Raw genomic sequence first — 14,744 nt, 5'->3', positions numbered from 1 at the left:
GAATGAATAAAAAGATAATATAAAATGAAATTTCAGTATTGAAATAAAATAAAATTTAAAAATGAATGAAAGAGTTGTAAAAAGGGGTCTGGGAATGATTGGTTATAAGAGGAAAGGTGGTAATAACTTAATGCCTGGGGGATTCCAATAAATATTCCTTAGAGAAGTAATATTTATTCAGACTTGTCTAGCTCAGAGAAGAGGCTTTCAATCTATCCTAGCTCCAATTTAACACTAATTCTGAATCTACTCATGAAATGAAACACAGTAGACAAATCATTTTACTCCTATATTCGATGTAATTGAATAAAATGGTTTAGCGTAATTATACCAAATAATCTTAAACTAAGTTAATATTATTCTGTGTTGACATGGAAAACTGTCAGCAGCATAATTAGTCACGATTATGCGGATTGTGCAGAACTATCTCGGGAACATGCCCGGCTTGTAATCAATAAGCGAGTGAGATTAATTACAAAAGTGCGGTGAAGTTACACTACTTATAACTAATAGGATGGTGAAGGAAACTGGGTAAGTGGGTAAGATTCAAGATACATCTCTTACCTCAACACTGTACACATTCCCTGCTCGTCGGGGTGCTACTCATACTAAGCACGTCGCAGGGTATTGGTTGGTAGGTACACGTTCAATTGGGTCGCCATCCCTTAGATCCGGAACAGGGTGTCTACTGGCAAGGAAAACAAGGAAAACAAGGAAATAGCAGGGATTTCACTCTTGGTAGCAAGGAAGCAGGAAAATAGCAGGGATTTTGACAATTTCTGTGTAATAGCAAGGATTTTTCAAAAAAGTTCCTCTTGAATTTCCAATTTCATAATGCATTTTCCATTTTTTTCTTGTAATTTTTCTCATTAAAAGTAGGTAGTTGATTTCTACTTTTTAAATCATAAGTTTTCAAAAAATTTCGCCCTCGCTTCGCTCGGGCAGAATTATTTAATGTTTCTTAATTTATTTTGTTTGACAAATAGTCTTTAATTAAACAAATCAAAAGCGAAAAGTGAAAATTGAAAGAAACATTCAAATAGAAAATAATGGTCTTATACTTCTTGAATTATTATCAATTTTCAAAAGCGTTTGCCATCACTTCGCTTTGAAATCAGAAGTTATAAAATTTCAGGGTTGTACCTCAAAAAACGCGAAATCGTATGTATTATGTAGCACAAAATAGCGAAAAGAGGCGGGAAATTTCTTTCAAAAACATCAAAAAGCTCGAAATTTTAGCGTTGAAGCTTCTTCTTAACAGATTTTACTGCTTTTTGCCCTTCTCTTCTCGTTTTAGATTTAATTTTCGAAGTTCAAAACCATCACAAAAACGACGAAAAAAGGTACGAATTTTTGATTTCAGTACCTATACCAAGAAAAATTTCTGATTGTTTTCCCTTTCGAAACGAATTCTCTGCTAATGTGACAATTAAAAAATAATGGGAGGGAAAGGGCGTGGTGGTGGGCATCAGAGTGGCACATTTTGCCCTACCGTTTATTGGACTCCAAAAACGTCAAGAAATTTCCTACAAAATGAGTACCTATGCACAAGTGGGGGGGAGGGGGGTTGTCTTTTTAAACTCAAATTTGAAGCAAGGAAAATGGCAAGGAAAAACAAGGAAATAGCAAGGAATTTGATTTTTCAAATCCAGTAGACACCCTGCGGAACGAAAAGGGATGCTTCCATAGTATCATTAATCGATCGACATAACGCGATTAATGTTCACAATGTTGATATAAAACAAATTCACCACGCGATGGGTAACATTATAAAATAGGGAGAGTGGAACTGAGCCACTCCAGCCTGGTGTAGTTTAACTCCGCGACATTGGTACAGGCGAGCTCGAGATACCCGGACCAAGTGATTCGAAGAGGTTCACGATCAGAGCTTGGAACCTCGGATAGAGAATATACTTGTACACGTAACCTTCAGTCCCCACTATGGAATAAGTTCAATAATCTTTGCTGCAAAGACTTTACAATAAAAACCACGTATCGCGGTTGGGCCATATCTCACCCTTACAGAGTGAATGAAAGAATGAATGGAAGACAGAAAGTCCACAGGTCCATACTTGGGTTTGAAAACACCCACTGATTGAAACAGTGTTTGACTCAACCACTGCAGTTTTCAACTTTTATTGTTTGATTTTGGCCAGGTCCATGCATGGGTCTGAAAAAGTCAGTAATAATCTCACCTGTCCCCTGTGCACTTCGTCGTGCATGAATTTTCCACCCTCCTCTCTATACGCTGGGTTAATGAAACTTTTATTTTTCAATGATTTAAAGTTAGGTATTGGATATAGCCAGGTCTGATCAGATCTGCCCATTTTCTGGATCTAACTCGGCTTGATCAAATCAATGTTATGATCGGATTGAATGATAAATCTTAATAATCACCTAAGTATTTGAAAAGAACTGAAAATTTTTAGCATTTTCAGAAATTGTTTCCAAAAAGCAAAAAAAAACTATTTGACAATTATTTTTGTTTAATTACATATACTTTTTCGCAATTTTTGTCGAAAAAGCCAGTTCTTTTACAATTTTTTTTGGAGAAAATGCGAGTCTTTTTGAGCCTTTTGTCCGCAAAAAAAAGCGATACTTCGGGAAAATTTTCGAAATATGCGTACTCATAAATTACCTGTTTATCAAACTTCACAACGAATGTCTAACAGCGAACTTTTTGTTGCTTTTTTCCATACGAATGTGAAACCAGAATCAGAATCAGAATCATCAGACGATGACGTTGTTACCTCATCAACTAGAAGCCGTATTGTAGTCTTCGATATTGATGGTACACTCTGCATAGGTAGTTACGTGGAGGAGAAGGAAGAAGAAATCATTAAAAAATGGCTTCCGGAATGTCCGATCATTGTTTGGAATGAAGCGGAAGAGTACTATGGGACAACACGCACTGTAAGACATCCGCACATATTTCTACCTCACCTGAAAATTTTGTTCGATTACTTATTGGAGCAAGACGTACGAATCGTCTTTTTTTCTGCTAATCACAGGGAAACAAGAAATCTAATAGTCATTCCAGAACTACTTACATCGTTCTGGGGTAGCGAGAAATTTGAAGCACTGAAAGCCAAAGGACAATTTGACATTTTTTCTCTCAAACATTGCCGTAAAAGAGCTGTTCGTGGCGAAGGAACCTATGTAAAAGATTTAAAAGTAGTTCTTCGAGACGGTGAAACGCTATTAGATGTCATCTTAGTGGATGATGACTACAGTTTCGCTGCTCATGATCAGAAACCATTCTTATCAATCATAGATTTAGGTTTATGGCAAATAAAAGATAAAGACGAGGTAGAGAAAAATAGAGGGAAATGTGGTATTTGGCGGGGAAAAAGTAGCAATTTTTGTTTGAATAGTGTTTACTACATGCTCGGTGTGTTCAACACCTATTTTGGAAATGAGAAATACAAAGCGTTGCCTTTAAGAGAAGGTTTGAATCAACTTATACCTGAGGAATCATTCAAATGCCCTCTCGATTTTTTTGCGAAACATTCGTTTGCCGACGATATGATCAATTTGGGATTAACAGAGGTACGGAAACTGGTACCTAATGCCGTGTATTATTGATTACCTATACTATCCGTTCGGTCTGTAATCTTAGATTACTTATTGTTATTTTACAGATATCCAATTAACCCAAATTTCAGCTCCCAAAATCGATTTGTTTGTTATTCGATTTTTTGTGGAGTTTTGAAGGTTCAAAAATTGAACCGTAACCTTTACTAACCATGTAATGTTTATACTGTATGTACTCGTATGTACCTGTAACGGAAATCATCAACCAAAAAATAAACTTGTAACCTTTAACCATTACCGAAGTTTTATTCATTACGGATAACAGCACTTGTTTTCAGGTAATTTTGACGATGTTTTACAGAAATTTTATTGCTTTTTGAATCTTTTTTGCATTATTTTGACTCACATTCAAAGCTCCATAATAGTACTTCTTATGCGTTTTTGAGAACTTTCATAACATTTACTTCATTATTTTTTTTTTAGTGATATAAGTGTTTTTAAAGCTTTTACTACTTGGCGTTTGAGAAGGTTTAATTTTTATATGCTCAAATTAATTTTCATGCCTCGCTGGGAAATTTTAAAATTCTGAAAAAATCGAAAGTTGTGCTGCAGCTGCAGAATGACTGGAAATGTTGAAATTCGGGTGTAGGGTGTTGGTGAAACTAACAGAGTTCGCGATTTTTTTTCCTCAAAAGTTGCCCAGCAGTATCGCGTTTTTGTGGATAAAAGACCAAAAAGACTCACATCCCCCCCTCCTCAAATGAATTGAGAAAGGGTTTGCTTTTTCAATAAAAATTGCGAAAAAGTACCTATCATTTATTTTGTTGAAAATAATTTTCAGAAAGTCTTACGTACTTTTTAGCAAAAATGCTGAAAACTCTCATTTTTTATAAAATAGGTGATTACCTATACTAATTGAAAATTTTTATTCATTTTTTTTTCAACCAAAAATTTGCCAAAGAGTCACTTTTTGTTTCTTGACAAAAATTGCAAAAAAATGTAGTATTTTTTCCGGTAATTTCCACACAAAGTTCCACATTTTGCTAAAATTGTAAAAGGTTCGCTTTTTGACAGAAAATACACTCGCTTGTTCTCACTTTTTTTTCCAAAACCTACCGAAAAAACTGACTGTTTTGCCAGAAATTGCCATTGCCAATAGTTCCCAAAAAGTTCTGCTTTGTGCTGAAATTTCCAATCTTGCTTTTTGACAAAAATTTGTAAGTGTTCAAAAATTCGCAAAAATTTGTAATTTTTTTCAAAAAAGTGTTGAAAATCTCACCTCTTTTCCACAAATTGACGAAGCTGTTCTTTTTAGACAAAAATTGCAATGCCTGATCTTTTGCCCATTCCTAATAATTTTCAAAATAATGCTCCTTTTTGCTAAAGTTCCCAAAGTCTTGTTATTTTGCCAAAAAATAAAAATTCCCGATTTTTAGCAAAATTGCAAAATTTTGCTTTTTTTTACCAAAGATTGCCAAAAATTTTAAATTGAATTTTTTTTACCAAAAATGAGCATAAAAGCCCTTTTTTCACGAAAATTATTTCGTTCGCCAATTGTTACCAAAAAACGCTGCTTTTTACTGAAATTGTAGAGGTTTTGTCTCTAGACAAAAATTCTCCTTAAGTATTTAAAAAAAAAAATGTTCTAAAAATCTCTCAAAAATTTCGCTCTTGTAAATTATAAAATTTCATAATATGTGTACATGAAAGATGTTCTAAAAACGCCCCAAAACAGCAACAAAATGATTCGGCTAAAATTTCTATATTGTAAGAGTTGCTCAAAATACACGAGAACGCGTTTTAAAAACCGTAAAAACGCTTAAAAAAAGCATTAAATGAAAACACAGTAAACTGCTGTAGAAACCCTCGAAAAAGTAACAAAAATCGTTAATCAAAATCACTAAAAATTACTGGATATTGCTGAAATTTTAATGAAAGTTGGTTGAAATTAATGATACAGTTTGGAAAATGCGCTAAAGAAAAGTAGAAACCTTCAAAAACGCTTTAAAATCGCCAAGTGTGTGAGAGTGAAATTGAAGGAATTATTCACATTTGTTCACTTTGCTCAGAAAAATTATCTCTCATAAAAAAGTTTGAAAGTTGCCCTGAAAACAGCTTTTTAGAGTGGTTTTAAAATTTTTAAAAATATGTCAAGGGAACCTCTTGAAGTGTCCGCCTCCGATTTGAACAGGGCCGCGATTTTTGGAAAGACCATGTTCTAAAACCCCCAAATCCAAATTTTCAGCTGCCCAAATTCATTTTTCGATTTTTGGCGAATTTTTGAAAATCCAAAATTGACTATTCTGGTGATTTATACTTTTTTTTAAGAAGTACGTACTTGATCAGTAAAAATGTTCAAAATAAGTTCTAAAACTCATATTAAGCCCCCCAAATCCAAATTTCGCCATTTCCAGGCATTCTGGAGCCTCCAGCGCTATTTTTCAATTTCTCCAGAATTTTGAATTTGCATGCAGAAGACGTGAATATGAAGTTGGGCAGCTCAAAATCGAGTTGTGTGTTATACTCGATCTGTTTAACGAGTTTATTCACATTTGAGTCGATTTTGGGAGGGACACCTCAAGAGTGTTTTTTGACCAGCTTTTTTCATAATAAGAAATTCAAAAAAAATCAAAATTTTACCGTTTGCGAGGAAATTTTCCAAATTTGCGCGAATCGCTGTACTTTGAACACAACAAACCCCCTGAGGGCGAGTTCCGCCATTTCCAGCCATTCTGGAGCCTCCAGTGCGATTTTTAAATTTCTCCAGAATTTTGAATTTGCTCCAGAAGGCGTGAATATGAAGTTGGGCAGCTAAAAATCGAGTTGTGTGTTGTACTCAACCTGTTTAACGAATTTAACCACATTTGAGCCGATTCTGGAGCGGACACCTCAAGAGTGGTTTTTTGACCAGCTTTTTTCAAAATAAAAATATTCAAAAATCAAAAATTTCCCGTTTTGCGAGAAAATTTTCGAAATTTGGGCGAATCGCAGTATTTTGTCGTGAACTAACCCCACGAGGGCGAATTTCGCCATTTCCAGCTATTCTGGAGGCTCCAGTGCGATTTTTCAATTTCTCCAGAATTTTTAATTTGCTCCAGAAGGCGTGAATATCACAATATGAAGTTGGGCAGCTAAAAATCGAGTTGTGTGTTATACTCGACCTGTTTAACGAATTTATTCACATTTGAGCCGATTCTGGAGGGGACACCTCAAGAGTGGGTTTTTTGACCAGCTTTTTTTCAAAATAAAAATATTCAAAAATCAAAAATTTCTCATTTGTGAAAAATTTTTTGAAATTTGCGTGAATCGCTGTATTTTGTCATTAATTAACCACATGAGAGCAAATTTAGCCATTTCCAGCCTTTCTTGGGCCTCCCTTTAATTTTTGGATATTTTTATTATGAAAAAAGATGGGTCAAATCCCCACTCTTGAGGTGTTCGCTCCAGAATCGGGTCAACTGTGGTTAAATTCGTTAAACAGGTCGAGTACAACAGACAACTCGATTTTTAGCTGCTCAACTTCATATTCACGCCTTCTGGAGCAAATTGAAAATTCTGCAGAAATATAGAAATCGCACTGGAGGCTCCAGAATGGCTGGAAATGGCGAAATTTGGATTTGGGGGTTAATATTAGTTTTAGTACGTATTTTGAACATTTTTACTGATCAAGTACGTACTTTTTAAAAAGAAAGCGTAAGTCACCCAAAATAGTCAATTTTGGATTTTCAAAAATTCGCCAAAAATCTAAAAATGAACTTGGACAGCTGAAAATTTGGATTTGGGGGTTTTCGAGCATGCTCTTTCCAAAAATCGCGATCCCGTTCAAATCGGAGGCGGGCACCTCGAGAGGTTTCCTTGTGAGGTTTAAAATATGAACTTTGGAACCTGGAATTTTCTGTTACGAGGGTCTTAGAGCAAAACATGCCCTATCGATCTATCTAGATTTCTTTTAAATCGGAGAGTGTGAGTTTGAGAAGTTCCCCCTTGTGAGCAGTTTTGATGGATCAGACCAGATCAGACCTAATCATATCTGGGCATTCTCTGGATCCAAGATCCAATGATGTCTCTTCTGACTTGATCGACCCAATAAGGATGACCTGATCGTATTTGCGGATATTCCCTATCAAGTCTGATTAGATCTGTTCAGACTTCAAATTTCTGGTTGGATCCAATGATGTAACCCCCACTCACCACATGATCAAATGTCAACAGATCTAATCCGATGAAAACATTGATTTGATCAAGTCATCGTGGATCCATGAAATTACCAGATTTGATCAGGCCTGACCAGATCCAATCATTTTCCTCCGGGTTTATCTGTACTCTTAAAATAGGTATTTATCCAACTTCAAGTGTGACGAATTTCTAACAATCAACTTTTTCTTGCTTTTTCCATACAAATGTGAAACCAGAATCATCAGATGCTGATACATCTCCGTCAACTAGAAGCCCTGTTGTAGTCTTTGATATTGATAATACACTTTGTTTTGGTACGCATTTGTATAAGGAAGAAGGAGAAATCATTAGGAAGAGCTTTCCGGAATGTCCAATCATTGTCTGGAATCGGCATTGTAGCGATGGATCCTTTGGCAGACGCCCGCATGTATTTCTACCTCACCTAAAAATTTTGTTCGATTATTTATTGGAGCAAAACGTACAAATCGCTTTTTTTTCTTCTGCTACTGAGGAAAGAAATCTAACAGTCATTCAAGACCTACTTACATCCTTCTGGGGTTTTGAGATATTTGAAGCCCTGAAAGCCATAGGACAGTTTGATATTTTTTCTGAGGATCATTTGCGTGCAGGACAAAGTGGTCCTGGCGAAGGAAACTATGTAAAAGATTTAAAAGTAGTTATTCGGGAAGGCGAAACGTTATTAGATGCCATCTTGGTGGAAGATGACCCTAGTTTTGCTGCTCATGATCAGAGACCATGTTTATTAATCATAGATTTAATGTCTTGGGATATAACTGATAAAGATGAGATGGAAAAAAAGAAAAATCAAAAGCGTTATCAGGGCAAAAAAACTAGTAACTTTCCTGTGAATACTGTTTACTACATGCTTGGTGTGTTCAAGACCTATTTTGGAAATGAGAAGTACAATGTGTTACCTTTAAGAGAAGGCTTGAATCAACTTTTACCCGAGAAAGAAGGCGATAGAACTTTTTTTGATACACATGCGTTTGTCGATGATATGATCAATTTAGGATTATCGGAGGTACAGAAACTGGTACCTGATGCCATGTATTATTGATTTTTGTAATATCCATCTGGTCTGTAAATGTGGAATATGTACCTACTACCTACAATATTTTAGGAATTCTTAAGGATTGAAAATGTGTTAAAGAAATTAATATTGTTTGAATAAATAATTACTCAAGTATTGTGATTAACCAATGATTTCATTTTTGAAGCATTTTTGTGTATGATCCAACAAGGAAACCTCTGGGTGTTCCCCTTCGGTTTGAACAAAACCACGGTTTTTGGAAAGACCGTAATCAATAGTCCCCATAACCAGAATTTTCAGCTTCCAAAATCAATTTTTTAGTGATTCAAGTTCCTAGTGGATTTTTAAATTTAGAAAAAATAATCTTTCTATGTATGTACATTGTGGGTATTCAATTCAATAAAAGTGACTGAAATTAATCCTAAAATGAACATGAACTTCTTCGAACTGAATTCCTTTTTGGGCCCATGAGTTTCGATTTCTCCAGAAGCTTCATATGTAGTAGATGCTGTCTATAGGAGAGGATGGTAATGCTCCAATACATAGGCATAAGGCAGCATTTTGTATTATTTTAAGGATTGATAGGTTTTTATCTGATGCACTGATATAAGCTGGACAGCCATATTCTATTTTGCTTCTAATTTGAGATCTATATAACTGAAGTAAAAGGGATCTTGAAGGGTTATATTTTGGATTTTTAATCACTTTCAGTAGATTTAGGGTTTTCATCAAGTTCTGTTTAATGGATAAAAAGTGAGGTGCCCATTTGAGCTTACAGTCAAAAATCAATCCAAGGAATCTTGTGTTTGATTTGAATTCAAGTTTTTTACCTTCAAGGGTTAGGGAAGGAAGTTAAATTTTGTTCTTTCTAGAAAAAAGAATACATTGGGTTTTAGACTGTGAGATTGATTGACCATTTGAATCTGCCCATTCTTAAATTTTATTGAGGGTTTCTTGGATAAAGAGCTGCGCTATTTGTAAGTCTCTGAAACATAGGGAGATGTTCATAATATTGTCTGCAAATAATCTTAGTGACACTGGGTGAGGGATAATGCTATGAATGCTATCAATAAGGAGAATAAAAAGAGTTGTACTCAATACAGAGCCTTGAGGAACGCCATTTTAAATTTCATATACTTGTGATAACATACCTATTATTTATTCTAACTTGAAATTTACGATCAGAAAGAAAATTTGCAATGAAGAGAACAAGATGTCCTTGAATTCCAATTGAGTGTATTTTTTCAAGAATTCTATACCTCCATGCTCCATCATAAGCCTTCTCTAAGTCAAAGAAAATTGAAGTAACACTTTCCTTATTTTCAAAGGCAGTAGAAACCTCTTGTTGAAGAGTAAAAAGATGATTAGTAGTGGCGGATTTTTTCTTCAGAAAACCACTCTGGCTATTCCCTTACAATGATGGCCATGCTAATTTTGATGTGAATGTCGATCCATCCACATCCATCACTTTTGGATGCCACATGTCGATGTGAATTTCCCGTCACTTTTGGATGCCACATGTTGGTGTGAATTTTGACCCTGTGTCGAGCTAATTGTCGATGTAATTGTCAACTGATGTTGATCTGCCCCACTTCACAATAGATTCGCTGATAAAAAAAAGCCAGTGAAAAAGCCGGCTCAAATATGACAGTAAATTTGCCATTAAAAAACACCAGGAAACAATTGGCTGCTGTTTAAATACCTAATGCATTAAATCGCTGATTAAAAACCTGAAATCTACGAAAAATTTCCAGCCCAAGCAGGGATCGAACCCAGGACTCCCGCTAGATGATCCAATGCTCTAACCACACAGCTATCATTGCAACGTGAATATTTCTGTTTTCAAGCAGTATACATGTACCGCACTTCGTACTTTTATTCAATTTTTTAAAAAGAAGTTGTGAATACCCATTGCGCATGTGCACTATAATCAGTGAATAAAAAACAGCTGATTTGTGAGAACCCGCAGTTCGGCAAATAGAAAATTCTGCCATTCGCTGGTCAAAAACGGCTGTTTAAATGGCTGTTTTTATAAAAAGTACCTTTTTCTAACCAGTGTTTTTTCTACGGCAAATTTACTGTCATTTTTGCGCGCCTATTAAACGGCAAATTTACAAAAATCAACCGGCATTTCGGCTTGACCAGCAAATCTCTTGTCAAGTGGGGCATTTGTGTCGACATTTGGCTCAACACAGGGTCAAAATTCACATCGACATGGGGCATCCAAAAGTGATGAATGTGGATGGATCGACATTCACATCAAAATTTATGTCGAACTCTTGCTTCATAAAATTTAAAATTACAAGATTTGAGCTTGAAAATTAAAATTTTTTTTTTCAAAAATGATTTCCTCTGATGTGGCTATTGCTCATGCTAAAAACAGCATCGATGCAAAGTCCACTTCTGAAGAAGTACAGACGAAAAGTCTGTATAATCAAAAAGTTGAACAGAAATTCCTTATATCAAAGATGGTGCAATACTTTATCTAAGAGTACTAAACTAATCCATTTTCATGTCAACATGTCGATGTTAATGTTGATGTGGAATTCGACATCAACAAATACATCCACAATATCAACATCATATCATTTACAACGCCAAACTGTGGAAAAGTGAATAATTTCATCAATGCCGTTGCCCTAAAAAATTTGTTTTTCTCATTGAACAAGATCATATTTTTGAATGTTTACTAAACTTTTAAACACTAAAACAGAAATTTTGATTCTGAAAAATTGGTCAACATAGTTGTAGATGTAAATTTTGAGCATCGAATTTTACATCTACATGTCAAGATGGCATGTTGAGGTATCAGAAATAATTAGAAAATTTTAAAACTTTTCATTCACCTGGCTTTTGTACGGACAGAAGACTCCTACTAAATAATTAATTGATCACTTTTCCATCATTATGTTGGAAAAAAACGTAGTCAATGTAAATGTCGACATTGACAATTGTTGTATGGGTTATTGAGGGAGTTTGTAGATTCAATGAACCATACAAGTCGTTTACTCACCATTTTTTCTAAAATTTTGCAAGGTACAGAAGTAAGAGAAATTGGTTTGTACTCTGTAACTAGAAGGGGACAAATTTTCTTTATTTGGTTTTAGGATTGAAATTATTACAGCATTTTTCCATGATTTAGGGAAGAAGTCTGAAAGCCAGATCTCATTAAAGAGATTTAAAAGCTGTAATTTTGCCTGCTCTGGAAGGTATTTTAGCATAAAAGGATGAATATTGTCAGGACCTGGAGAGGGATTTTTAATGTTGTGATTCAGAACATAATCAGATATTGGCCGGACTCGTATTCCAGTCAATTTCCAAATAAGTGAATCCACTTAAATTGATTATGTGTTCCAGGTTTCAATTATTTACATTTCCAAAATTTCCCTGAAGTATCGTTTTTTTATGGATAAAACACCAAAAAGACTCGCATTTTCGCAAAAAGAAAAAATGAAAAAAGCGCAAGCTTTTTCAACAAAAATTGCAAAAAAAGTATCATTTTTTGAAAATAATTGTCAAAAAGTCTTGCTTTTTAGCAAAATTGCTCGAATGCTGAAAATTCTCACTTTTTAACTTTGATCTGATGAAGCCAAATGAGGTAGGTATATGAAGTGAGCAGATCTGAAAAGACGGGTTTATCATGTATATTATGTACTCATAAAATAGGTATTTATCCAACTTCAAGTACATGCTTTCAACGAATTTCTAACAGTCGACTTTTTGTTTCTTTTTTCCATACAAAAGTGAAACCAGGACCATCAGACGCTGTTACATCACCATCAACTAGAAGCCGTGTTGTGGTCTTTGATATTGAAAATACACTTTGTTATACTTGGTTTTTGACTAAGGAACAGGAAGCAATCATTAGGAGGAGCTTTCCGGAATGCCCAGTCATTGTGACGAAACGCATTACCACAGAACGTCCGCATGCATTTCTACCTCACCTGAAAAGTTTATTCGGCTACTTATTGGAGCAAGGAGTGCGAATCATTTTTTTCTATTCTGATACTGACAAGAATAGAGGGGCAGAGGCTGTAACAGCCCTTCAAGAACTACTTACATTGTTCTGGGGTAGTGAGATATTCGCAGAGTTGAAAGCGGAAGGACAATTTGACATTTTTACTGAGGAACATTTGCTTAAAGGAACTTCTCGTGACGAAGGAAACGATCTAAAAGATCTAAAAGATCTACGACTAGTTATCCGAGGCAGTGAAACACTGTTAGACGCCATCTTAGTGGAAGACGACCGGAATTATGCTCTTGATGATCAGAAACCATGTTTATATATCATAGATTTAACGCGTTGGCTCATAACTGATAAAGACAAGATAGGAAAAAATAAAGAGAGAGAGAGTTTTTGGGGCAAGAAATCTGATAACTTTCCTTTGAATAGTGTTTACTACATGCTCGGTGTGTTCAAGACGTATTTTGAAAATGAGAAATACAAAAAGTTGCCTTTAAGAGAAGCCTTAGATATACTTTTACCTAAAGAAGCGAAAGCAAAAAGTGTAGATTTTTTCAAAACGCATTCGTTTGTCGATTGTATGATCAATTTAGGATTATCAGAGGTACGGAAAGTGGTACCTAGTGCTATGTATTATTAAGTAATTATAATATCCGTATGTTATTCTAGATTACTATATTTTAGGTATAAGGAAATCACTAAAATTGAGAAGTTGGCCCACTTGACCCCTACTTTTACGTATCTGTTGAAAAAGTTTTGAAAAAACCCCTTCACTCAATGGAATAATTTCATTATGAAAAAATCAAAATTTGAAGAAATTCAATTTTCAATTCCAAACATCAAAAAAAGGTTAAGGCAATTACTAAGAATTTCTACCCAATCTGATCAAAACTTTGATCTGATAAAGTCGAATTATATCTAGATAGGTATAAGGTACTGCTGGTTAATTACGCCACAATTTTTTTAAACTAAAATTGTCAAGATGTATCAAAGTGTTTTTTTAAAGGTGAATACGTCAAAAGAAGCGGAAATCCACCTATTTTCATTTGCCGCTGTTGAATTATTCTTATAAAATTTGACAAAAGCGCCGGTAACACTTTTGTCGAGGTACCTCAATTGGCGGAATTACCCTACCTTGGCGATTAATTATGCCACAATTTTTTTCATATAAAAAAGACCCAAAATTTCTAAAAAATGGTGCGGAAATGCCTAAAAACTCAAAAACTGGTCAATTTGGAAGGTCAATGATGTATAGGTACTACTACATATGTGCAAAGTTTCAGCTTTCCGACAAGATTGGGTGTAATTTTGTATGGTCATTGTTGTTATTTTTAAAATTTTGCTGTAGGGTTCAGAACTGCTCGCAATGGCTGGAAACCACTTCCAATAGATTTGTGAGGCCAAGAAACATGTACCTACTTTTTGTCTTTTTGGTGCAAAAATTTGATTTTTGAAAACCCCCATAAAAATAACCCATAAGAAATGATGTGGTGTTATTACCCTCCATGGTAACATTTTTAAAATTAATAAATTCAAGCAGAATAATGTTGGTTGAAATTCATTTTAACAACATTATTCTGAATCGGTATTAAATATTGAAACACATGTTGTATCAAAAACAGTATTTGCGTTCTCCAATCCTTTTCAAATTAATTTTTTTCAAAACAAATTTCTTGAAAAAATGGAAAAATTAGAGAGTGAAATTTCAATCGCCAATAAAATATTAATAGGGCCTCCCACACTCGTATACCCACATTAGCAAAGTTCTGTGATGTAAAAATATATTTTAGAAGAATGATCTTGCGGAAATATACAGTATTTTTCAAGAACCAGCATTGTGGCGTATTTACCCACCCGTACCTTATTAAATGAGCAGATCTGAACAGACCTGACCAGATCAAATCATTTTCTACTGAGTCTATCTATAGTAGGTACCTATGTATTCATACAATGGGTATTTATACAGCATCAAGTACCATACAACAAATTTCTAATAGTAAACTTTTTGTTTCTTTTTTC

The 14,744-nt window shown here is 34.7% G+C and overlaps 1 protein-coding gene and 1 long non-coding RNA gene across 5 annotated transcripts in view; one reads left to right on the top strand and one right to left on the bottom strand.

Moving 5' to 3' along the window:
* LOC135844387 (uncharacterized) overlaps nucleotides 1-14,744 on the top strand; it is a 75,801-nt gene that overhangs the window by 56,197 nt on the left and 4,860 nt on the right. The window contains exon 3 of one of the 4 annotated variants that reach the window (XM_065362559.1): nucleotides 12,506-14,741. The exons of 2 other annotated variants lie outside the window; for them this stretch is intronic. In XM_065362559.1, coding sequence (XP_065218631.1) covers nucleotides 12,506-13,365 — 860 coding nt within the window. In that variant the 3' untranslated portion in view covers nucleotides 13,366-14,741. Of the gene's footprint in view, nucleotides 1-2,713; nucleotides 3,826-12,505; nucleotides 14,742-14,744 lie in introns of those variants that run through there. One more of the 4 variants, XM_065362558.1, reaches the window with a different exon arrangement.
* The window catches only part of LOC135844390 (uncharacterized), a 67,612-nt gene that overhangs the window by 48,946 nt on the left and 3,922 nt on the right, over nucleotides 1-14,744 (bottom strand). The gene's annotated exons all lie outside the window — the stretch shown is intronic.

This window comes from Planococcus citri, chromosome 4 (assembly GCF_950023065.1).
Source record: "Planococcus citri chromosome 4, ihPlaCitr1.1, whole genome shotgun sequence".
In the NCBI taxonomy this organism is placed as follows: domain Eukaryota; kingdom Metazoa; phylum Arthropoda; class Insecta; order Hemiptera; family Pseudococcidae; genus Planococcus; species Planococcus citri.
This window is presented reverse-complemented; position numbering and strand designations above follow the sequence as displayed.